This window comes from Mustela nivalis (assembly GCF_964662115.1).
Source record: "Mustela nivalis genome assembly, chromosome: 15".
NCBI classification, from domain to species: Eukaryota; Metazoa; Chordata; class Mammalia; order Carnivora; family Mustelidae; genus Mustela; species Mustela nivalis.
In genome coordinates, this window is record NC_139034.1 from 17,695,993 (window position 1) to 17,721,326 (window position 25,334).

The following is a 25,334-nucleotide window of genomic DNA, read 5'->3' on the forward strand; positions in this document are numbered from 1 at the left end:
GGGTCAGCCCAAGTCAGGGTGGGTAGGTTTAGGTAGGGGTGAGGTGAGGAGTCCATAAAAATGGAAGTGGACTTGTGCTTATCACAGACAAACAGGCCTTTATCAAACAAATGAAAAAAAGAAATTTGATTAAATAACATACGTGGTGATCCCACATCTCTGTCAGATGGTTATATTCATTTCCAGAGGGCAGTTCAGAATACAAAGAGAGAAACATAACATGGGTTCGGGAGGATCCCATCTTCCTCTGTTAAATGCTGGTGCTTTTAGTAGGGGAACAAGAACAAAAACAAAAAAACAAGGAACACTGGCTCTACCAGGACAAGGGTAGTCTTCATGCATTAACTATGCAGAAAGCCTCACCATTCCACTCATCTTTAATTTTAGTCAATTCAGAGAGACCCAAAATTTTCAGTTTTTTATAACCTATATATTGGACAGCTAAAATAGCCCAGGTGATTTTCTGTCACATGAGCTGGACAACCAACAACAACATTGGACGACCATGTTCCACCCAAATCCTTTGTAACCCTCTGGTGACCAATGAAACCAGAACAAATAATCAAATTTTAACAACCAAAAGATGGTTAAACATAAACTATGCTTGACCAAGTTCAGGGCTACCCTGAAGTGGCTCCCCAACAGCAGAATTCTGAGGAAAACAGAGGAGACCACACACACTATCAGAATGGCCACACCATACACTCAGTGGTGTAAGTCCCACCACAAGTTGTACGCCTCTGTCAAACCAATGCCTTGAGAAGCTCCCTCAGGCCACTCCACATATTCAACAAACGTGACAAAGTGTTTGGTGGCTTTCAACTAACTGACAAGTAGTCCACAAATACTTTCTATTACTCTGTCAAGTATAATCCATTCCAAACAGACCTACTCAAAAGTATTATCCACATTGATGCCAATCCATAAGCAGTTTGCTACTAGTCCACAACTACAGAAATTGAGAATAAGTTTTTAAAAACTTTTATAACAACCTGGATTTCTATATCTGTTGAATTTAATACTTATATTTAAATTTTTCCTAGTAATTTAGTTTACCGAGGTATCAGGCTGTGATATATTATAAATTTTTAAAAAACTAACTTTTCACCAGTTTGAAAGGTGTTTATCTAAAACAAATGCAACTATGTCATATTTCTGAAATCTCTTTAGTGATACCCATTATCTGCATCACAAAGTATTAGTTCATTAACACTGTCAGGTTCTCCATGATCTGACCCTTTGATCAGACTACCTCTTGAGAACAGAACTTCCCAAGAGTGTGCTTGGCAATGCCTCAAACGGGTGAAAGGTAAGACCACTGAAAGTGGCTCGTGCAATGTGGAATTTTCAAGCCCTAGGGCCAGTAGTCTTGGGAAGAGTAGCTTATACCATTTACTCCAGCAAATCCTACAAATTTTGTTTTCTCTGTCATAATGAGAAAAAGACTGAGAACTGATGCCTGAAATTATATCCTACTATATTATATACCAAATGTTATGCTCCAACAACAATGAAAATCCTGGGACACCTGGGTGGCTCAGTTGGTTAAGCAGCTGCCTTCGGCTCAGGTGATGATCCCAGCATCCTGGGATTGAGTCCCACATCGGGCTCCTTGCTCCGCAGGGAGCCTGCTTCTCCCTCTGCCTCTGCCTTCCACTCTGTCTGCCTGTGCTCGCTCTCACTCTCTCTCTGACAAATAAATAAATAAAATCTTTAAAAAAAAACAAAAAACAATGAAAATCCTGCTTTCCAATCCATGCCCAAATTTGTTGCTAACACAGACCTCTCACCTGAACATACTACCTATTCTACATCTCCATATAGATGTATTTCTTAGGTGGCATTTCAAACTTAACATGTCCAGAAGTGAGCATCTCTTTCCCTTTCCAAATGTGCTTCTCGTACATTATTTCCCAGTAAACTTTTTCTCTCTCATGCATTTTATTTGATTTTTCAGCAAATCCTGACAACTCAGCATCAACAACTCTCACCAACACCTTTACCCTGTGGTTAAAGTCATAGTCATCTCTCACTTGGATTATGACAAGAGCCCTGCTTCGGCTCTTGCCTAAAACAGATTATTAAGAGAGCAGCCAGAACTGACGTGTGTAACTTGAACACGTATATAATTCTGAGTATAACTCAGAACTCTGGAACAGTTTCCTGTCTCAGGGGAAGTGAAGGCCTATGCTCCTTCAAGAATTCACAAGACTCGGGTATTTGGTTGCTTCTTCCTCTGTCTTCTACTATTTTGCCCTGTGATCACTTGGCTCCAGGAAAATCTCCTGCTAGTTCTTAACCACACCAAGCACAGTCCCACCTAATCTTGGCCCCTACTTGCAGGATCCATTGTCTGGAATGCTCTTCCTACATTGCTGTCCTTGCTAATTCACTCTCTTCAAGTCTCTGCTCAAAAGTTATCTCTTCAGTTAGGCCTTTATGATGACTCCAGGTAAAGTAGCACTGATACCCCTAAGCCCCATCCTCCCTGTCCCATTTATGCTGCTTCCAGTGTTTCCCATAGCATTTATCATTTATTTATTGGTGTAGGGTCTGCTTCCCTACATTGACTCTAGGACAGCAGAGGACTGTATCTCTATCATCTAGAAAAATGCCTGGCATATAGTAGGGCACTCATGAAATACTGTTGAGTAAATACATGCATGAATAAATGTATTACTGCTTCCTGCCTCTGAGCCCTTGATCACTCAGTGGATATTGCCTGTAGGCCCTTTTTCCATACTTCTCTTGTTAAAATCCCACCTTTAGACTAGGCTTAGAAATCAACACCTCCAGGAAGACTTCCCCACACTTAGTCGTCCACCTTTCATTCACAACCAACTCATTAACTGAACAGTGTAAAAGCAGAAAACATTTTACTGCCTCTTCTCATTACTGGCTCGTATTTCCCAAACACATTCCCCCAATTAGAAAACACCATTCCATTCCCAGTAGCTACTGCTTCCACCTATTTCCCTACTGCACTGAGTACTTCTATTACATATCTGCAAAGATTGTCCCAAGATGTACTTAGGAAAAACATAAAGCATTCTGATATGCACTAGGAAAAGCAATTCAAGGAAGCCTTGTTTTCCTAGTCCAATTCTATAACTTAAAATCAGCCCATTTCCCACCAAGAAATGATAGAGCTAGGAATAAAGCATGCCTCCAGCATTTCAACACAACTCATGACACTGTTGCATGCAGCCGACCTTGAGTTTTATTTTGGTTTCTGGCTCCTGACTTCTTGTCTTCCAGTTAACCACAGCTTTGTTTCATATTTGTTGACTGAACTTATATTTCCTCAGCATAATCTTCACATTTTCTCAGACTTATAGTTAAGACCCATTGTGGCTCTTTTTCCTGCAGTGGGCAAGATGCTCCCGAGTTTCAGGTCTGGAGACCTACGATTGCTCTGTACCCTCAGCAAATCTAACCCAGCTCCTATAAAGGGAGAATTCATATAACCAAACACACACATCCAAACATTCCACATCATTTCCATACCATAGCAATCTACTGATGTCTTACTTGGGAAGTCTCAAGATTAATTTTTTTTTTTAAAAAAGATTTTATTTATTTGACAGTGAGAGAGCACACAAGCAGGAGGAGCAGCAGGCAGAGGGAGAAGCAGGATCCCCTCTGAGCAAAGAGCCCAACCTGGGGCTTGATCCCATGATGCTAAACCAATTGAGCCATCCACGTGCCCCTATTTAACTGATTAGAAACTGCTTTTCCTTCTGATTTCCCTTCTCCATTGAATGTTATTTATTCTGCCTACAGATAACCTCATTTTTCTATAAACAAATTGTTTCTAAATATAGTAATTCACCTACTTCACTGTAATAGAGTACAAAATAATGAGTCAAGAAGATTGTTATGTCATAAAAGACTTAGAATGCTATCATTTAAAAAAATGAGAGGCACCTGGGTGGCTCAGTCAATTAAGCATCCGACTTTTGATTTTGGCTCAGGTCACGAAATGAACCCTGTGTTGGGCTCCATGCTCAGCAGGGAGTCTGCTTGAGATTCTTTCCCTCTCCCAGCCTCTACTCTCACACCTGCGCACACATACTTTCTCTCAAATAAATAAATTTTTAAACATAGAAAAAAATGAGGTACTACTAATTGTATCTCCAAGTTACAAATTGCCTTTTACCTTTCACCCTTTGTCTAATGACTCTTGTTGACAACTCTTACCACTTTTCTAACTGTATTACAAAAATTGAAAACTGACACACTCAAACTGATGTTCCCATCTTGAATAACTCATTTCATAGAAGCCCAGGCTGTAATTAACTATTCCATCACACCAAGACATAAACTTTACATAAAATGTCATATATGAAAAACAAAGGAAAAATTATCTCCAAGAAGATGGGCCGGAAGTGGGGGAGCGGGCGGGGGCGGAGTCTCATCATGCTTGGCATTAAAACAAAACAAAACAGGAGTGCCTGTGTGGCTCAGCGGGTTAAAGCCTCTGCCTTCAGCTCAGGTCATGATCTCAGGGTCCTGAGATCGAGCCCTGCATTGGGCTCTCTGCTCAGCGGGGAGCCTGCTTTCCCCTTTCTCTCTGCCTACTTGTGATCTCTGTCAAATAAATAAATAAAATCTTAAAAATATATATATATATACTTCTTTCTTCTTTTGAAGAAATGTGTTTGTGTGGTCTTGCCAATACACTGCTCTGTGAAACTAATCATATCAAATTTGTCAGTAAAAATGGGAGTATCAAGTCGATTGACTCATACCAAGATCATACAACACAGATGAATAAAGCTGATATGTATGCTAGAAGGGTACGTACATTATCATAAATTGTTTTGGGCTGTTCTACAGCTTAACTCAAGTACCTTTGATGAGGAGGAAGGACTATGAAGATCTTTGACAAATTAAATAACCAAAAATAAAACACCAAACTTTATCCTCCCAGATATATCTGGCATTTCTAACTAGTATAAAAATTAATTGGTTTGTTTCCTTCTCTGCCCGTTCACTAGTATATATCAAAAGAGGTAAAATCACCAAAAAGCAAAACAAAATCACAGAATTTCAGGGCTAACACAAGAACAGCTATTTCAGGTGAAACTCTAACACACTCATCTCGTTTCATCGATCCAATAACCTTATGTTATAGAGTGAGAAAGTATTATTCTTACTTATGAGGGCAAGTTTCAGAAAGTTAAGTGGCTTGCCCAAGCTGTAGTCAGAACTGCTACTGTTATCTTCTAATGATGCAATTTCGAATTCTGTGTTCCACTGTTAAGTGGAGGTTTCTGTTCTTCACAATCCCGAAGGGGCCTTGAAGGAACAGTCTGAAACACAGAACTCAATTATACTGTGAATATCAGTCAGGCAACCCACTGTATACTTCTGAATGAAACAACTGACAGGCAACCCACTGTATACTTCTGAATGAAACACCTGACATTTTTCGAAAGCTTTGAGTTAAAAATTAAGAACTGACTCAGTCAGGGATGCCTGGGTGGCTCAGTTGGTTAAGCAGCTGCCTTCGGATCAGGTCATGATCCCAGCGTCCTGGGATGGAGTCCCACATCGTGCTCCTTGCTCTGCCTGCTTCTCCCTCTGCCTCTGCCTTCCACTCTGTCTGCCTGTGCTCACTCTCGCTCGCTCTCTCTCTGACAAATAAATAAATAAAATCTTAAAAAAAAAAAAAAACTGATTCAGTCAAATATACTTATTTTACACATGAAGGAGCTGCAGAAGAGAGAAGGAAATGTCTCACAAATGTCTCTCAACTAGCTAGCAGTAGTTGTGTATTAATTTTGTAAGGCTGTGACAAAGTACCACAGACTGGGTGGGTGGCTTAATCAACAGAAATTTATTTTCTCAGAATTTTGGAGGTTTCAAGTCTGAGACTGAAATGTCAGCAGGGTTTCTTCTAAGGCCTCTCTCCTTAGCTGATAGATGGCTGTCTTCTTCCAATGTCTTCGTATGGTCTTCCTTTTGTATGTGTCTGTGTCCTAATATCTTCTTTTTATAAGGATACCAGTCATATTAAATTAAGAGCCCATCATTATGACCTTATTCTCTATCTTCCAAAACAGTTACATTCTGGGGCACTGGGGGTTAGGACTTCAGCATATAAATTTTAAGGTAACATAATTCAGTCTGTGACACTCTACTTTCTCATCCCCACAACTCATGTCCTTCTCACAAGCAAAAAAAATTCACTGCATTCCAACAACTCCTAAAGTCTTAACTCATCCCAGCATCAACTCTAAGTTCAATACCTCATCTAAATATCATTTAAATCAGATATGGGTGAACCTCAGTTAGGATTCATCCTGAGGCAAAATTCCTCTTCAACTGTAACTATGAATCTAGGTAAGTTACCTGTTTCTAAATACAATAGTGGGACAGGCATAGAATAGACATTCTCATTCCAAAAGGGAAAAATCACAAAGAGAGGGGTAATGGATCACAAACAATTCAAAAACAAACAAGGCAAAGTGCACTAGATTTTAAGGCTAAAGAATAATCCCTCTTTGGCTCCATGCTCTGTCCTCTAGGTGGAGGCCCTGCCTTCCAGGCCCACCAATGTGGTAGCCCCAATCCCTCAGGCTTGGGGCTTTGATCCCATGGTGGCCATGGCCACTCTGCCAGCTTCTGAACTTTCTTCAGGTTCTGTTCTGTTCCTTAAGGACAGCACATGATCACAGACAGATCATAAGACAGGTCAGTAGGGCCTGTCTTATGGAATCCCAGCAATAAGGGGCCTCCCTTCATTTCATCCTGTTTTGTCCCTTTCGGTCCAAGCTGTTAGGGTTTCTCCTAGCATAATCCCATCTCTATTTCTGCTGAGGCAGCTTACTGGATGCTTAAATTACTTGCCCATAATCTCTTTAGCAAACCATTTTCTAGCAACAATGTTCGTGTTATCTCCAGAACACATACTTTCTAATTTTTCAAAATAAGCATAGGCTGAGAATTTTCCACATCTTCAAATTTGGTTCCTTTTTGCTTAACAATTCTTTCCTCAATTTCTTTCTCCTCTTGCATTTTCCTATAAGCAAGAAGAAATGAAGCTGTGTATCTTAACACTTTGAACTCTCAGCTAAATAATCAAGTTCATTATATTAAGCTCTATTTTCCACAAAACACTGGGATACAATTTAGCCAGTTCTTTGTCATTCTAACAAGATCGCCTTTTCTTCATTCTTCAGTAACATTTCCATCTGAGGCTTCACCAAAGCATCTTTGTTATTTCTACCAAGACTCTTGTGATCATATATCTCTCTCCAAGACAACAGAAACCATTTCTTTCCTTTCATAGCCCTTACCAGAATCACCTTTAACATCCACATACATACCTACTGACAGATTTCCAGAGGTAACACTGTTTTTTTTCTAACATGCACCTCAAAATTCTTCAAACCTCCACCATACCCGGTCTCAGAGTCACTTCAATATTTCTAGGTATTAATTATAGCAGCACCCCACTTCCCAGTACCAAAATCTATGTTAGTTTGCCAAATTTACAAAGTACCACAGATTGGTTGGCTTAAGCAACAGAAATTAATTTTCTCACAATTATGGGGGTCAGAAGTCCAAGATCACGGTGTCAGCAGAATTGATTTCTTCAAAGGTCTCTCTCCTTGGCTTTCAGATAGCAGTCTTTCTCCAGTGTCTTTACAAGGCCTCCCATTTACGTGTGTCTATCCTAATCACTTCTTAGAAGGACACCAGTCATACTTGATTTGGGCCTAACCACATGATCTCTTTTTATCTTAATTACCTGGAAAGGTCCTATATCCCAAAATAGCCACATTCGAGGTACTGGACTTCAACACATGAACTTTGAGGTGACAAAATTCAGCCCACAACAAACTGAAAATACTCACATTCACTTCTTGTGATAAATACTACGTATCACTCTTTCCTAACCACTGTGCTAGCTGATGACCATGATGCAATGGTGAACAAAAGATACAATGTCTGACTCAAAATCTCTGACTTAAAAATAACGAGGGAAAACAATCATATAATCATACAAATTAACAAATAAAAAGTATATGAGAACTTATACCAGGTATTTTGGACCTGAAAACTAATCTACTGATGAAACTAATGCCATTTCTTTTTTCAAGAAGTCTTTTTCTCTTCCAACAAAAATTCTACTTCTGATTTCACATTCAGAAATTAAAAAAAAACCACACACAATCTACTCTATGGATTAAGAAAATCCAAACAACATCCAGTCCTTCTATTTTTTTAGGTTAACTAAAACAAAACAAGGCCAATACTCAACAATAAGAATTCTTCATTTTGTATTTAGAGGTTTTCCTTGTAGAATCTAATTAACTCAATTTATTATTTATGTATTAAACTTAATTAACTGGCTCTTTTATTGTTCTTTAATTTTGGAAAGTTAAACAATACAGAAGAAAAAGATGCTATTATAAAAGAAAGAAATGCGTAATTCTTCAGAAATTCAGAAAACTGATGTAATTTCCATAACATCTACTACTAGAGCAGACTTAAGGAATATGTGAACATTAAAAGAAAAATAAAGACCACTTACAGTGCTGATCTAGTCTGAGAAATATTGCCTCAAAATCGGCAAAACAAACAGCTTATGTAACTTAATCCATTTATTGAATACTACACATTTCAAAAGCTAATTAAAACTAAAAAATTAAAAATAAATTTTAAACATTAGAGCACAACTGCATGTGTAAAAATTCAATTTAAAAGATACTGCTGAAATATGATTATCAATTACATCAATGTATATTTTGTAGAAAACATTAAATACTAAATGGTATTTCTACTTTCAGTCATCTTAAAAACAGGACTCTAAATGGTCATTTAAAGGTTTCTATATTCAATTTTGTTACTAAATTAACATACCTTCAACCCTCTAAATCCAAAGGTACCACTAAGACTAATGAATCACTGGGAGCCTGGGTGGCTCAGTGGGCTGAACCGCTGCTTTCAGCTCAGGTCAAGTCAGGGTCCTGGGACTGAGTCCCACATTGGGCTCTCTGCTCAGCAGGGGGCCTGCTTCCCTTCCTTTCTGCCTGCCTCTCTGCCTACTTGTGATCTCTCTGTCAAATAAATAAATAGAACCTTAAAAAAAAAAAGACTAATGAATCACTGACCTCTACTTCAGAAGCCAATAATACATTATATGTTAATTAATCAAATTTAAATTAAAAAAAAAAGGTACATTAAAGATGCACTCAAATCGTCACTGGAATTTCTTTTCTACCTTAAAAAAAAGGCTATATTGGTAATAATTTTTGAAAAGATGACTATGTTTAAAAGATAAAATGGGCTAACTCTGGAAAACAGCATGGAGGTTCCTCAAAAAGTTGAAAATAAGAGTTACCCTATGACCCAGCAATTGCACCACTGGGTATTTACCATAAAGATACAAATGCAGCGATCCAAAGGGGCATGTGCACCTGAATGTTTATAGCAGTAAGGTTCACAATAGCCAAACTATGGAAAGAACCCAGATGTCCATCAACAGATGAATGGATAAAGATGTGGTATATATATATACAATGGAATACTATGCAGCCATCAAAAGAAATGAAATCTTGCCATTTGCAACATGTGGATGGAACTAGAGGGTATTATGCTAAACAAAATAAGTCAATCAGAGAAAGACAATTATCATATGATTTCCCTGATATGAGGAATTTGAGAGGCAAAGTGGAGTATTTGGGGCATTGCCAAGGAAAAAAAATGAAACAAGATGGGATTGGGAGGGAGACTAATGATAAGAGACTCTTAATCTCACAAAACAACCTGGCGGTTGCAGGGGGGAGAAGAGGTATGGAGAGGGTGGTTGGGTTATGGACATTGGGGAGGGTATGTGCTATGGTGAGTGCTGTGAAGTGTGTAAGCCTAATAATGATTCACAGACCTGTACTTCTGGGGCAATAAAACATTATATGTTAATTAATTAATTAATTTTTAGAAGATTTTATTTATTTGTGAGAGAGAGAACGCACGCGCACGAGCACAGGCAGAGTGGTAGGCAGAGGCAGAGGGAGAAGCAAGCTCCCTGCCAAGCAAGGAGCCCAATGTGGGACTCGATCCCAGGATGCTGGGATCATGACCTGAGCCGAAGGCAGCAGCTTAACCAACTGAGCCACCCAGGCATCCCTATATGTTAATTTTTAAAAAATTTAAAAATGAAAAAAAAAAAAAGATAAAATGGGCTATAGTGAGGAATATGTCTGACCTAGAGTTGGATCCCAGTTACATATCTTCCCCAGAGAAATTTATGTTGGAGAACTTTGCTTAACCTCTGCTAAGTTACTGTTTCCTCTTCAGAAAACCCTTGTAGGACTGCTATGAAAACTCTGAACATGTTAACAATCACAATTACAACACAGCCTGGCACTGACAGACATCAAATAAATGGCAGCTACTTAAAAGAACATTATTATATTAAGGCTTGTGCTATTAAATTCTTATTGCTCACTGTAGCAGCATTCCACAATATAAAGCACTTGTAGAGGTTGAACTCAAAACAAGCTATCAGCTACTTACCAACAAGACTATCATCATGACGCTTAAGCATTATAAAATAAATTTTTCTTGAATTAAGATCCAAGAACTATGCCATGCTTATGGGATTCTTAGACTTTTATAAATCTTTCCAAGTATTTTCATATCTAAGTTCTAACTAAGTAGCAGGGTCAGGAAACCAACTGCAAAGCTGCTGGTCTATAAATTTAACATGGTTAATTAAATAAGTTTCCTAAGGAACAGTGAGTTCACTGAAACATAGGAGGGGAGAATTTACTGCCATTTTTGTCAGCCACTTACCATCCCACCATCTTCATTAAAAATGTTATGCAGTTACACAAGGATGGCTGAGCAGAAAATGGACAGAAGAAAAAGAAAATGTGTACAGGAAAGACTGAAAGAAGCAAGAAACACAATTCCTAATACTATTAAAGACAAAAAACAGAAAGAAAGAATAATAAAGGCAGAGGAAAAACCCACAATCCCCCCCCAAAATCAAATTTCATTTTGTAATACTAAAAAAACTTAAGAGTTCAGGATTATAATTGAATAGACACTACGGAGTTGTACAACTGTAACTGACAGCTGTACATGAACTAACCCCAAGGGCAAAACTTTTTTTTAAAATTTATTTATTTATTTTAAGATTTTATTTCTTTATCAGAGAGAGTGGGCGAGAGAGCAAGCACAGGCAGACAGAATGGCAGGCAGAGGCAGAGGAAGAAGCAGGCTCCCGGCCGAGCAAGGAGCCCGATGTGGGACTCGATCCCAGGACACCGGGATCATGACCTGAGCCAAAGGCAGCTGCTCACCCAACTGAGCCACCCAGGCGTCCCCCAAGGGCAAAACTTTGATCAGGAATGCAGTTAAAACTGCAAAACAAGAAAGTAATATATATATAAAGTGTATTTCAAAGGACTCTACTGAACTTGAACACAATTTTAAACATGAATGAACACATTATTTCCCTATTATTATTATTTCCCTTTAGTTACTAATAATTTGAATGGCAAAAAAGCCCCTAGGTCATCTTAAAAATCTCTCAGTCTTCCTACTAATTTACAAAAAGTTTAATTAAAAAAAAAAACCTACTGCAATATTTACAACTGGAAGACATTCCCAAATGAAGTATTCAGTTACTCACCAAGGTAGGGGTAATGCTTGTTAATGTGATGTGTCTTGTTCTACAATTAGGAGACAAAACGTAACTGTGTCTATGCTAAATAAAATAATCTATCTTATTCATACTTAAATTTAAGACAGTTACTGAAATTAATGGGTCCTACACTGGGAAATGTATTATAATAGGTGATTACCACAATTATCACACCTGGAACACAACAGGGTTATCATTCAGAGAATAAAATTTGTTAGGGAAAAGGAGAAAGAAGAGATTATTTCTAATCTAAATTACTAAAATAAAGTTCTATTAAATGCACCCTAAAGTCAAATTTTCCAACAGACACAGCCTTATTAGCTCGAGGCTCTCTTTTCAGAAAGTTATTTGTGCTATTCCTTCCCCTTGTTTCTGTGCATAATTTGACAGTGACAATGTGTTTAAAATTTTCACAGAAGATATATTAAAAATTAAGCTTACAAATATATTCTATTATAAAACCTATGCTTCTAAATCTACTCTAAATAAAGAAACTGAATATAAATGATAATAAGTCTATTACAAGTTTTCTGAACCTGGCTGCAAACATCATAATTATAAATTTTTCAAAGTCTGCTCTACAATTTACAAACCATGCAAAAAGTGAAAATTTTTTGGACTTAAAATACTTAGCAATTTGAATCAAATGAATTAATTTAAATGTTGTTTTAAATATAAAAAAGGAATCAGAAAGACACAAGAGAAAATCACTAACTACTCCTCTTTCAGAACTTATTTCATTCAACAAATTAAACAGTATCTTTTACCATCGCAAGGATTTTAAGAAGAAATCTGATATACATATAGGGAAACAAGTTATTTTAATAATACCTTAATCTTAAAAATAAAATATAAATTGGTATGCCAATCTTAATTAGTAAAGAGAAAGAAAACCATCACAAAGGAGATGTTCATTTATCTCTTAACAAAATCACTCCTTCCTCTGTAAATTCACAAAAATTACATCTAACAATTTTAATGGAAAAAATCTTTTATTTATAAATTATAACCTATAAAATTTAACTTTAAAACCATTAACTCAATCTTCTTTTTCTGCTACTACTAAATATTCTGAATGGTTACTGTAACAAAACTAAACAATATTGTTATGATTCTAGACTAAGGTGTTACTCTAATGGGTTGCAAATGTTAGAATCTCACACACACACACACACACACACACACACAATCTTCAGCCCTAATAACAAACTCTCAGTTACTGCATTTATGTTAGAATACTAAATAAAACTTCAATGAAGACTAGCAAACCTATCTGATCAAGGCACTAATATATAAACAACCACATTCTTCGCATTTACAAAGAGAACACCACCAATTTTCTTCATAAATACTTTAAAAACCAGGCTCAGAAAATCAGACATTTCTGCAACAAAAACTCAAATGTGGTCAAAATAAGTATTTCACATCCTCTGAAATCATGAACTCTTCTAGAAGTTACCTATACATAAAACTAGAAAATTCCACAATCTATATTAATTAGGTAAGAAGTAACCGAACTTCAAATACTTAAATCCACCCTAGTGCTCCAACAACAAAATACAACCCAATCTTTTATAAACAATCTTATTTTAAGACAGACATAAAATATTAAAACGTTAAAATTTTCTTTTGAAAAGGTGAATACGGAAAATAAAGATTACCTATTTAAAAAGCAGTACCAACAGTTCAACTTAACGACCACATGAAGTATTTTTGCTAGCAGGACTATGACATATAGAAAACTACAAATTTGCTTATCAAAAAGGAAGTGATTTTTATACCAAGTCTATAAAAAAACAACTTAGGTTAAGCTGCATTCTGCTTAACTAAAATATTTTATCTTAGTTAAATATGATGACTAATGCTGCATTTATTCTCTGGGATGGAGACCAACTTAGAATGAGGCATAGCAATTGGGGGCTCTTCCATTAAGAATATAACTGGGGAGAAAACACCCAAGAATATCTGAATACAAGAAAAATTCTGATGAAATATCTTTAATCAGTAAATTCCTTTAAAAAATTTTTTAAAGATTTTTATAGACTTAAAGCAATGACTTATGACAGTGATTTTGGTATATTTTATTGCATACTCATGATTATCATTCAAAAAATAAAAATAAAATTAACCAGAATAATTGGGGAACTATTAATTTAATATATTTAGAGGAACTACTAATTTTCAGTCCTTAAAAAAAAACCTTCAAAGTTTTTCAGAATGTTAATTTCTCTGCCTCAATATGGATTTACACTAAAATAAATCAGCAAAGATGAAGTTGACCCATAATAAAATCTGGAAATTTATTTCAGACCTACTGTCTAACATGAACATATTTCTTTATAATTTGTAACTTTCAAAGGCAATTCTCTACTTCCTTAAAATAAATTGTGCTAATTTTGCATCTATTAATCATAAACTATAGATTCATAGCACTATTACTCCCAATAGTTTTATAAAGACAGAGGGAAAGGAACACACAGTATATAAAATCTAACAGTTGTTTCACCTGTCCCCAAATTAAATCCGTCTGTACTATTTTCAATTTGTGCTAATGTACACAGTAAAATACTGGAAAACACAAGCCTAAATACCAAGAAGCATTACTCTGAAACAAAATACATGAAAATAGCAGATGAAGAAAATGTGTAGATGTATAAATATATATACATTTACACACAAAACATGAATTAGCATATTTACTATATCATATTAAGATGAATACATACAAACATGTTAAACAAAATAAAGCAAACTAATATCCATTCAAATGTAAACAGCAGTGAATAGTACAAATAAATAGATATCATATTCTTATCTCCCTAAAGGCAATGTAATACAGACCTTGTTGAGAGTATTGTATTTAGTTTTGAGACTTGCACTTAGAATTACTTAATATATAAATGTGGGAGAATATTTAAAGTAAGGTTGAAAAGAACAGCCAAAGGTTTAAACAACAGAAGAAAGATTACTCGATTTAGGATGTGCTGGGTTAGGAGAAAGTTAATGGGCCATGAAATATTATCATGTAAAACATCTGAAAGATCGTAACTTTTTTTTTTAATAGCATGTAACCAGTTGAGGCTTTTTCCTTAAAAAGACCAAATCAAAGATGAGCATGAATTATAAAGTCTCAGAAATGAATTCCATTTCAGCTTTTAAATTTTAAGTGACAAAACACAATCTAATAAACTATTCAATAAGACATATAGCTCGTCAACAAAAAAACTGAAATGAGGAGAAATAAAATATCCTACAAGACAAATCTTACCATTAATGCTAAGAATGTGTCCAAAATAGTTTTTATATTAGTATTATATACTGTTAAATAGAGAAAAGTGATATCAGAATAACCTGAAAAGCTTTTTCTAAGTATACAGTGATTTCCCTATTTATCCATTCCAGATTTGGGGAGTGTGGAGGGATAGAGGGATGGTTTGAGAAGGGTGATGAATATAGGTATATATATTATGAATATGTATATTATGGAGAAAACCACCCAGGTGGTTGACACACCTACTGCTGTATAGCATTTGATGGAGAATTTAATTAAGTGATATGCTAATTATAACTTAGAAATATTTCTGTCATACAGATGAATTTGCACAAACACTTTTACCAGTATAATGAATCAACTGAAGTGCCTACATCAAGTATTTCTTATATATTTAAGGTAGTTAAGAAAAAATACTAATATTTTATGAAAAGTTAGATTTAGGTAAGAGCTATAAAATTACTCAACATTATTTACAAAATAGATACAATTAGTTTAAAAACTCGGTTGTAGAAAAACTATTCTAGGTCCTACCCACTCCACTAAGGTGTTCTCATAATAACCCAAGGGAATTACAACAAGAAATTATAAAAGCATTTAAAAAACAATTTTATATAATTTTTATTTACACTTTAGGATTTAAACAACTTGTGGGGAACATCCTTTGTGAGGCAACATAGTCTTTTTTTTTTTTTTTTAAGTTTAAACTATTTAAACTCCAAGACAGGCTCACTAATTTTTTTCAAGGGCAAGCAACATATGTGTTAGCTGAAAATAGCCAGTTTAATGATTATTTGTAACAGAGACTTGATTATGTGAGCCTAGAGAGCCTCCCCACCTCTGTGTCCCCTGTGAAGGAGGAGGTCTTTGTGTGCTTTTGTGTAGCGGTTCCACTGAATTCATTACAATAGAGATGGACATTTCATATTCATAACGATCCAACATCTGAGCAATCTTCTTTCGAGATACACCATGTTTATTCCTCCTACCAAAAAAGAAAAGGATTTTAATTCTTTAGAATGTCTAGGTTTAGAGACTAAGCTGTTGTAGAGTACAGATTCTAAATTGTATTTACAAATAAATACTAAAAGATACAACTCATTCACCCACATTTTAAATAAAAAAAAAATTTACACTGGCTCTCAAAAATTTTAACAATATAATATTTTTTAAAGATTTAAAGATACCACAAATCACAGCAAAATGTTAACTGGTAATATCTTTGTCACATAAAACTAACTACCAATTCACTGAACTACTGAGTTAATCTTCCCCCTCTTTTAATAACAAAATCAAAGACTATGAGACAGTGTATTGGGAATTATAGAGGACTTGAGTGAACTTCTAAGATTACAAAAATCAGTATGAAATATTTATTACTTTTCAAAGTTATGTTAGGACACTTCCTTTTGCATTTTTAAAATTTATTACCAATACCAAATGATTATTAGAAATATAACAACTTGGACATATTTCACAAACATAAAGTTGAGTGACAGAAACTAGGCACAGTGAACACATACTGTATTTTACTTATATAAAGTTTGAAAAAAACCTATGGTGTTAGGCAAAACATGTTTTAGAAAAAAAGACATTTAAAAAATATAAATAAAAAAGGTATATTAAAGAGAAGGAAGTAATTACCAGGGAATTATTACTGGGAAAAGGAATTCATATAACTTCGGAGGTGTTGGTAACATTCCTATATAATGGTTAAGTGAGTATCTGCCTTTACAAGAAATTTGTTAAGCTGTGTATTTATATTTTATGTCATTTTCTGTGAGTTTAATTGTAACAACAAAAAGTGGTTTAAAATTATTTTTGACCCTCAAAAACATTTTTCAATTTATTTTACCCTTGTAATTTTCTATAACTTGACTTGGACATGGCAAAACACATAGCAACATATTTTACATTTAATATTATAGTTCTAGATTTACTAATGCTAATTAATTTTTCCCAGAAAAGAGATACAAAGAAAATGTTTACTTTTTAAACTGTTTTTGTTTAAAACAAAACAGGAAAAGCAAAAAGGACTAGAAAAAAAGAAAAAGAGGGATCTGAAGTTGAAATTGACAAGATATGACTAAATCCACAAGATGTCAAAATTGGTAAATTCCATCAATTTACCAAAAAACTAATCTGTCAAACTATTCTGCATTATCAGTTAAACTGACTTTATTTTGTAAAGTCAATTATATTAAAGAATTCTAATAAACTTCAACAGTCCCTCAAATGTTAATGAAGCCTAACTGTATTTCATCAATTCATTTATTCTGCATAACTCAAACAGCTTTAGTTTTTAAACTTCCATCTCTTCTAACTGAGGTGTATTATACACACAGAAGCAGATGAATAATACTAGTTACTCATAAATCTGTTTTGCTCACATATGAACACATGGTGTGCAAATCAGAAAGGGAAAAAAGGGTAACAAAATGAATAAAAGGTGGGGGAAAAAGAAATTAGTTAAACATCACACACAGAATAACATTTAAGATGAAAGAGGGCAAGCTGAGGTGAAGGAAAAAACTGGTCTTTAAAAAAAGGAAGTGATGGCTGCACAACTCTGTGCATATATGGTTGACCGTTGAACAACAAAGGTTTGAACAGTGGCAGGTCCACTTACATGTGGCTTTTTTCAATAAATACAGCACAGTAAAAAAGCCATATGTAAGTGGACCTAGGAGGGCACGTGATATAATGAGCACTGGGTATTATATGTAACTGATGAATCACTAAACTCTGCCTCTGAAACTAATAAAATACTGTATTTTAATGGACTGAATTTAAATAAAAAATAAGAAGTAAACATAGTATAGTACTATAAATGTACTTTCTCTTCCTTATGATTTTCCTAATAACATTTTCTTTTCTTTAGCTTACTTTACTGTAAGAATACAGTATATAATACAGGTAACATGTGAAACAGGTGTTAATCAACTGTTTATGTTTTCAGTAAGGCTCTGGTCAACAGTAGGCTATTAGTAGTCAAGATTTGGGGGAAATCAAAAGTCATCATCAAAAACAGACTCAAAAATCCATTATCTGTGGATTTTTGACTGTCAGCACTCCTAACCCCTGCACTGCTCAAGAGCCGACTGCACCAAAAATCGTAATTGTACACTTTTTATGCATAAAATGTAAGGTATGTGAATTACATTTCAAAGTTGTTACAGAAAAGAAGAGAGGGAGAATAAAAACAAAGAAAGAAAAAAAGTCATAGGAAAACCAGTGCATGAGGGGAAAGGGATAAAGGTGAAAACAAACAGAAAGCCAGGATCGAAAGTAATAGAAGTCCTCAACCGCTCACCACAAAGTTTGAAATCTAAAATGGTCTGAAAATTCTGTTTTCAGATTTTGTTGACTCATACGGCACAAAATCTAACCAAATCTGTACTCTTTTGGCAGCACAATCTACTCAGAACAAACATTAGATTATGCAGAATCTTTCTTATCTAATCAGAGGATTAGTAGTGACTTGCTACAGGAAAAATAAGATGTGTGTGATTATGGCATGCTGCCCCAAGCTTTATTAGGGGTATTATGATTATGTGTATGTACTATATTACTTTCTATTTAGAAAACAAATAAACAAAAACAAACCCTGAATTCTAAAACACACTGATTACAAGGGTCTTGGACTATGAATCTGTAGTAGTAAAGATGGAAAAGAGAAAGAAGATGAAAGCCTCAGGAAAACAGGTGATGAGACCTAAAATGGGAAGAAAAGTTTGAAGGGCAATGCAGATAAGTGGGCTACTCAAAACCAGAAGGAAAAGTTCTAACTTTTCCCTCAAAGTGTTCTGGATCTCCACTAGCGTTCAATAAACTATGAAACAATGTAGGAATTTACAAGAGGAAAAAGTAACACACACACTTAACAAGGAAAATTTAATAAAACTGACCATGGGAATGTGCCCCAAGAAACTCTGAATTTAAGTCAATGTTCCTCTTGACAGAAAGTAAGTAGCAGTCCCCATTCACAAAGAGCAAACATTCAACAAGCAAAAGCTAGTATATAGTAAAGAAACTGATCGTGTAAAGGAGAAAAGAAAAAAAAGATGAAGACTCAAAAAAACTTTTCAAAGATAAGGATTCAAAAAAATTTGAGTGCCTTACTTTTCTAATTCTTCAGGATCAAATTTCCACCAAGTTTCAGGTTCATGAAACTCTACTCTGTATCCTTTTCCTATGGCCTACACAAAGGAAAGGAAGAAAACAAAAACCCAGAGAATACTTCTTAAAGTAAAAAAGGCGGCAGATAAATAGAAGTTCCATTTAGACAATACATCTAAATTTGTTCGACCAAGAAACATTTTACTTTTAAATAATATTGTTCACAAAAATATTAAGACCACATAACTGGACAATTTTGAATTACTGTCTTCAAGTCCAGGCAAAACTAACAAGATGAGCATATTTCTTAGTAAATATCATTCCCAGTTTTTTAGAAACTAAGTTAATGAACACAGCTCTTTAGAAAACAGGGACAAATGTTTATCTAATGAAGATCAAAGTAACCAAAATTTCAGAGTATGAAAAAACTGGTAAGAATAAAATATTTAAAAACTTTCTCATATCACATATTTACCATTTCCACATATGGTTTCATTTCCCAAGCTTGTGTATTAGTGTTGTCTATTATAACTGGAGATCTCCCCTGATTGATAGCTTGTTTTGCTGAAATAAAAAATATATTTAAAAAACAAAAACAAAAACCAGAGAACTATTAGATTAAAATATAAAAAATAAAATTTAAACATTCATTATTATGAAATTTTCTACATCTGTACTTAAAACTAGAACTATGCAATCACTTGAGTTAGTGGGGTGGGAAGAAAAAGGACCTCACTAGAGTAAAAGGGAATTAAGAAACATAATCACAGGCAATGTGTATTCTCTGGATCAGATGCTGGTTTTGATAATGACATTTGGGGAAAAATATTTTCTTAAATTCAAACTAAGGAAGCCTTCAGAATACAGCTAACTTTGAATTACAGGAAATACAAGATCAAGTTACTCTGAATACAGTCTGAGTATGAAAAGAGGTGAGCAGTTATTGACATGGAAAGATGAAGACTGTTACCTGAAAACGGCAAATTATGACCTTACTTTGGCCAAAATACAGAGATCTGGGAAGAGTTACTAAATATCAAAAGTGGTCATCTGAAGGTAACAGGAGTATCAGCCATCTATGCTTATCTGTATTTGCCAATATTCTACAATTATAAATAATGCTTCTGAAATAAGAAACTTAAGTAAACTAAGTAACACAGTTCAAATGACTTCGTAAGTATTTTTTAGGACTAGAATTCTCAAAGTAGGAGCTGGGATCACATGGAAATTTTCTAACCTACATCTTCCTATCCCTTTGCCATCTCTTCCCCCATGAGGTAAGAATCACTGCCACAGTAAGCCACTGTTAACAACAGGAGTGTGTGTACCCCTAAATGTAAATAGACAAGAAACATAATTAAGAACCTACAATAAAATTTAAAAGGCTGAGGCAAAAGGCAATGATATGGAAGTATTGTTGGGACTTAGAATTCAAAACACTAAATTTTACATAATGAAAACACACAGATGTCTAAGGGCAGACAGAATTCTAATGGTTAGTTAAGTAATAATGACTATGGTAGAATACATATTTGGAAGAAGATGTCTCTAAATACCAACAGAATTTTAGAATTTGGTCACACATAGGATATCAAGATGCCATCATCTTACATTGTTCTATCCTCAATCAAATGGTAAATAAATCTTCCATTAAAAAAAAAAAAAAAAAACTTACTAAGCTAAACCTCTTAATGTCTAATAGTTAGGCTGGCACCTCCAAGAAGTTATATTCTAGGAGAAGCTTAATAATCAAATTAAACATCTGATCTGCAGGAATGGGGAGATTATCCTCTTTCCATGAAAAATCATCATGCAATACCACATTCTAATATATTCCAGGAGGGAAGGGTTCCTAAGTAAATAATGTTTGAATACCCTGATAACAAGAGTCATTTCTTAAAATTACTACCATGCTCTTAAGAAACAAAATGACAACTTGGGGAGCTTTTTAATTTATAGGTGGTCTAACATGAATTTAGATTCTTCTAATAATACACATGAAGCAAAGAGAGATTCCCAGAATGGTAACTGGCATTTGAAAGTGTTCAATAAACATCTTTTAAAAGAAATTTAGTCTTAAGTAAGTCATGCTTATAGTTTTCAAAATGTCCAATGATTGCTAGTTACCATTCCCTTGAAAAAATTTAGGCTATACTGATAGTAAAACTAGTAGTGTATCTAAACAGCTTTTTATTCAGAAAGTGTAACGCAAATAAAAAGTGTAGCTTTTTATTCAGAAAGTGTAACGCAAATAAAAAGTGTAGCTTTTTATTCAGAAAGTGTAGCATAAACATTTTAATGTACTATTCAGACTGGTATTACAAAGAGAAAAAAAAGTCCCATACAAACAAATTTCACAGTCCACTCAAGATACACTATCTCTGCCCACTGCCTTTATTCATTCCATTCATCACCTGCTACTATTCTCTTTAACCTCAGTCCAGTAACCCCCCAAATTTTTTGGAATTGCAATACCATCATTACTTGATTTACACAGTAATGTTCTGTGGCATAATGTTCTGTGAAGAATCCCACAGTGTTACAGAACCAATACTAGGAAACAATCTTATAATCAAACTTATTTCACACTAAATTTTTTACTCAAAAATATCCTCACTGAAATTTCTTACTGTGAAAACTGACAATTAAAAAAAAAACATTCATTCTGTTTTTCCTGTAAATACTGTACTTTAGGACAAACCTAGTTGCTATTTCTAGGTGAAAAGTTCTTCATTACAGAAGAATTCTAGCAATGGAAGGAATGTTAGATCTAGAAAATCACCATTTAGCTACCTTTAATGAACACTCTCATTCAGTTAACAATTCACTGTTGGATAAAACCATTAGACGTAAGGTTGATCAGGAATTTGATAATGGAAAGAGTAAGCTGTTTCTTTGAAGTTATTAATCTATCTTAGTATCACTAAAACTGGGACAACCAGAATTATGCTTACCAAAAAAAAAAAAGCTGAACCTAATAAATCCTCCTGTCTAGAACTAACTTCTATTTAAGGAAATACAGGAGAAGAACAAGATAAATAGTTACAAGGAAGCAAAGAGAAAACTACAAAATATGGAACATTCTATAGACAACCAACTTCTGCAACAAATTAATGTTAAAAAGGCAAAAAGGGGATAAAAAGAGGAAAGAGATTAATAAACTTAAAGGTAACAAACTAAATGTACTACCAGGACCTGGCATGTATCCTGATTCAAAGAGAACAACTATAAAGAAATATTTAAGACAAGGAGAAATTTCATTACAGGCTGGGTATTCTATGATGTTAAGGAATTTTTTTTTTTTAAAGGTGTGATGATGGTACTGCAATTAAATAAAATGCCATTAAGTAAGAAAAATTTAAATGCAAGATGCCTGATGTCTAAAATCTGCTTTAAGTACCCTAGCAATTAAAAAAGGGGGAGATTCAAACAAAAAAGATAAAGCCAATAAGGCAAAATCTTGATAAATGATAATAATTCTGAGTGATGGGAGGTATGGTAGTCACTGTAACCTAAGTTAGATTTAAATTTTTCATAAGAAAAAAAATTTGTTTAATCATTAATATACTCTTCATCTTTTAAAAAAGAAACCAAGTTACCTACTTAGTTCTAGATCAAAAATTTTCAATCCTGACTGCAACATTAGAATATCTGGGTAACTTTCACAAAAAATACTGTTGTTTAGATCCACTCCAGACCAACTAAATGAGAATCTCTGGGGCTAAGATTCAGGCGTAAGTTTTTTTAAAAGGCCCCCAGGTGACTCAAATGTGCAGTCAATCCCAGAATGGGAAAAAAACTCAGTGATATGCTTCTAAAAAATGTATTTAAAGTAGACTTTTGTAGAGTAATGTCAACAGGAAAAAGTTTAATATTCACAGGCATTATATTAAGCCTTAGAAAACATTAGCATTACTCTCAAGGAAATACCTTTTGAGAATATACAACAGTATGAAGAGTTCTTTGAATTTATTTATGAGGTATAAAATAAAGGCTATCAAAATATCCCACATCTCTATTTTACCAGCTCATATCGGTATACTATTTACAATTTATAAAATATACCTATCTAAATCCTCTAATTTAACAACAACCTTGATCAAGTAAGGCAAGTATAAATATCATGGCTTCTAATAGATGAACAAGCTACTCTCAAAGCTATTTAAATAGCTTGCCCAAATCACTCCGCTGGTAAAAGTCAAGTTGAGAATAAAAACTAACTCCTTGGGACGCCTGGGTGGCTCAGTTGGTTGGACGACTGCCTTCGGCTCAGGTCATGATCCCGGAGTCTCGGGATCGAGTCCCACATCGGGCTCCCAGCTCCATGGGGAGTCTGCTTCGCTCTCTGACCTTCTCCTCGCTCATGCTCTCTCTCACTGTCTCTCTCTCAAATAAATAAATAAATAATCTTAAAAAAAAAAAAAAAAAAAACTAACTCCTAGCCAAATATTCCATCCCAAAGACTTGGCCCAAAACAAACCTCTGTTCTGGTTCCAGTCATGGGCATCACCAAGTTGATTAACATTATACCTGTACCCATCTTGATGGTGAAAATAGTCATCAGTGCTGAACACAATGCCATCCCGACTTTGACCAAGCAGAATTCTGTTAATGAAAGAAATCATAAGGTGCCATTTATAAAATCTATAACCATCAAAGATAAGCCACACAGGAAAGGTTATTAAATCAACCTCTGGTACTTACCTGTAAATATATTGCAAACAAAACAGAACAGGAGCAGAAACTTAAAAAGTTTTCAGATTTCAAATACCACTTCACACTTAAATCTATAGAATTACAATCAGTAAAAAAAGATTTTTAGGTGGCAATCGTACTAACTGGCATTTGTACTGCCACTTTTAAAAACATTCTTCAACCAATCCCAAAATCATGTCAACTATTATCCATGTTTAACTTTAGTGAATTTGTATGTGGTATCTAAAATTCCCTAAATTGGGCACCTGGGTGGCTCAGTTGGTTAAGCAACTGCCTTCAGCTCAGGTCATGATTCCAGAGTCCCAAGATCAAGTCCCGCATTGGGCTCCCAGCTCCACAGGGATCTCCCTGTGATCTTCTCCCCTTTCATGCTCTCTCTCACTGTCTCAACTCTTTCAAATAAATAAATAAAATCTTTATAAATAATAAATAATAATAAATTTAGTGCAATAAGTGACCTAAAAGGCAAATAAATAAGCCTAACCAAGCAATTCAGAGGGGGAAAACTCTATTTGACCTAAGATAGCTTTACTAAACCCATTTCCACAAAGCACAAACCTACACAACCTAAAAGTGGAAGTCACAAATAGCTTGAGACTTAAAGTTTTGAAATATAAGTATAATCAAACTTTAAAACTAAGAGATTAAATTACTAAATGAAGTAAATTGTTAAACACTTAATAAAGAACACACTCTTCACCATAAGTCAATGATAATCAAACTTCATTCTCACAATATAATACCACCTTAAATTTCTAAGCATGGGGATGCCTAAGTGGCTCAGTTATTAAGCATCTGCCTTCAGCTCAGGTCATGATCCCAAGGTCCTGGAATCAAGCCCTGTATCCAGCTCCCTGCCCAGTGGGGAGCCTACTTCTCCCTCTCCCACTCCCCCTGCCCATGTTCCCTCTCTCTCAGTGTCTGTCAAATAAAATATACATATAAAAAAAAAAAACACAACAAACCTTTATGTCATGGAGAAATGGCCATGACATATTTAAAGAATTTCTAAGCAAAAATTAACTAGTGTTCAGATTGTCAGAGAATTTCCCAAACCAGTGACTCATGAATGAGACTGGGGTATAAGGTAAAACACAGTAAAATAATCTGGATCTAACAATAACAGAAATATTTTGTTGTTTCTCTCCTCCCTCCTCAGCTATTAGGCAACTGGATATCATTCTATAATTTTTGAAGAGGGGAAGGGAACGGAAAGTGGTAGAAGGGACTGAGAATCCAAGAGTACCGTCATGGAATGATTCAAGAATACATACCTCCTAAATCAAAGGAGTAAGAAGGACTCTGACTATTAAATAAACATAGCTCTCCTTTCCTCAGCTTATTATAAAATTGTATACAGGCATAGCTCAGAGATATTGCAGGTTCAGTTTCAGACCACCACAACAAAGCAGCACTGTAACTGTCCCTCAGAACATAATACTTAAAATATAACCTATGAGAAATTACACTAGTCATCAAGCATGCTTAGATACAGCCTTAAGAAAAACATGTACTGGCAACAGGCCTCTGGGGGAAAGGACGATACCCGTCCTTGAAGCCCAG

General features: G+C 34.8%; 1 protein-coding gene across 10 annotated transcripts in view; it reads right to left on the reverse strand.

Moving 5' to 3' along the window:
• LOC309848568 (NEDD4-binding protein 2-like 2) overlaps positions 1 to 25,334 on the reverse strand; it is a 75,528-nt gene that overhangs the window by 38,809 nt on the left and 11,385 nt on the right. For 4 of the 10 annotated variants that reach the window (XR_014303128.1, XM_082700341.1, XM_082700343.1 and 1 more), the window contains exons 3-6: positions 23,536 to 23,660; positions 19,531 to 19,619; positions 19,059 to 19,135; positions 15,775 to 15,921 (exon numbers count right to left, since the gene is read on the reverse strand). The exons of 1 other annotated variant lie outside the window; for it this stretch is intronic. Coding sequence is in view for 8 of the 9 variants with exons in the window: in XM_082700341.1 (XP_082556467.1) it covers positions 15,775 to 15,921; positions 19,059 to 19,135; positions 19,531 to 19,619; positions 23,536 to 23,660 (438 nt within the window). In the remaining variant the exon portion in view is untranslated. Of the gene's footprint in view, positions 1 to 15,532; positions 15,922 to 19,058; positions 19,136 to 19,530; positions 19,620 to 23,535; positions 23,661 to 25,334 lie in introns of those variants that run through there. 5 more of the 10 variants (XM_082700345.1, XM_082700346.1, XM_082700349.1 and 2 more) reach the window with 4 other exon arrangements.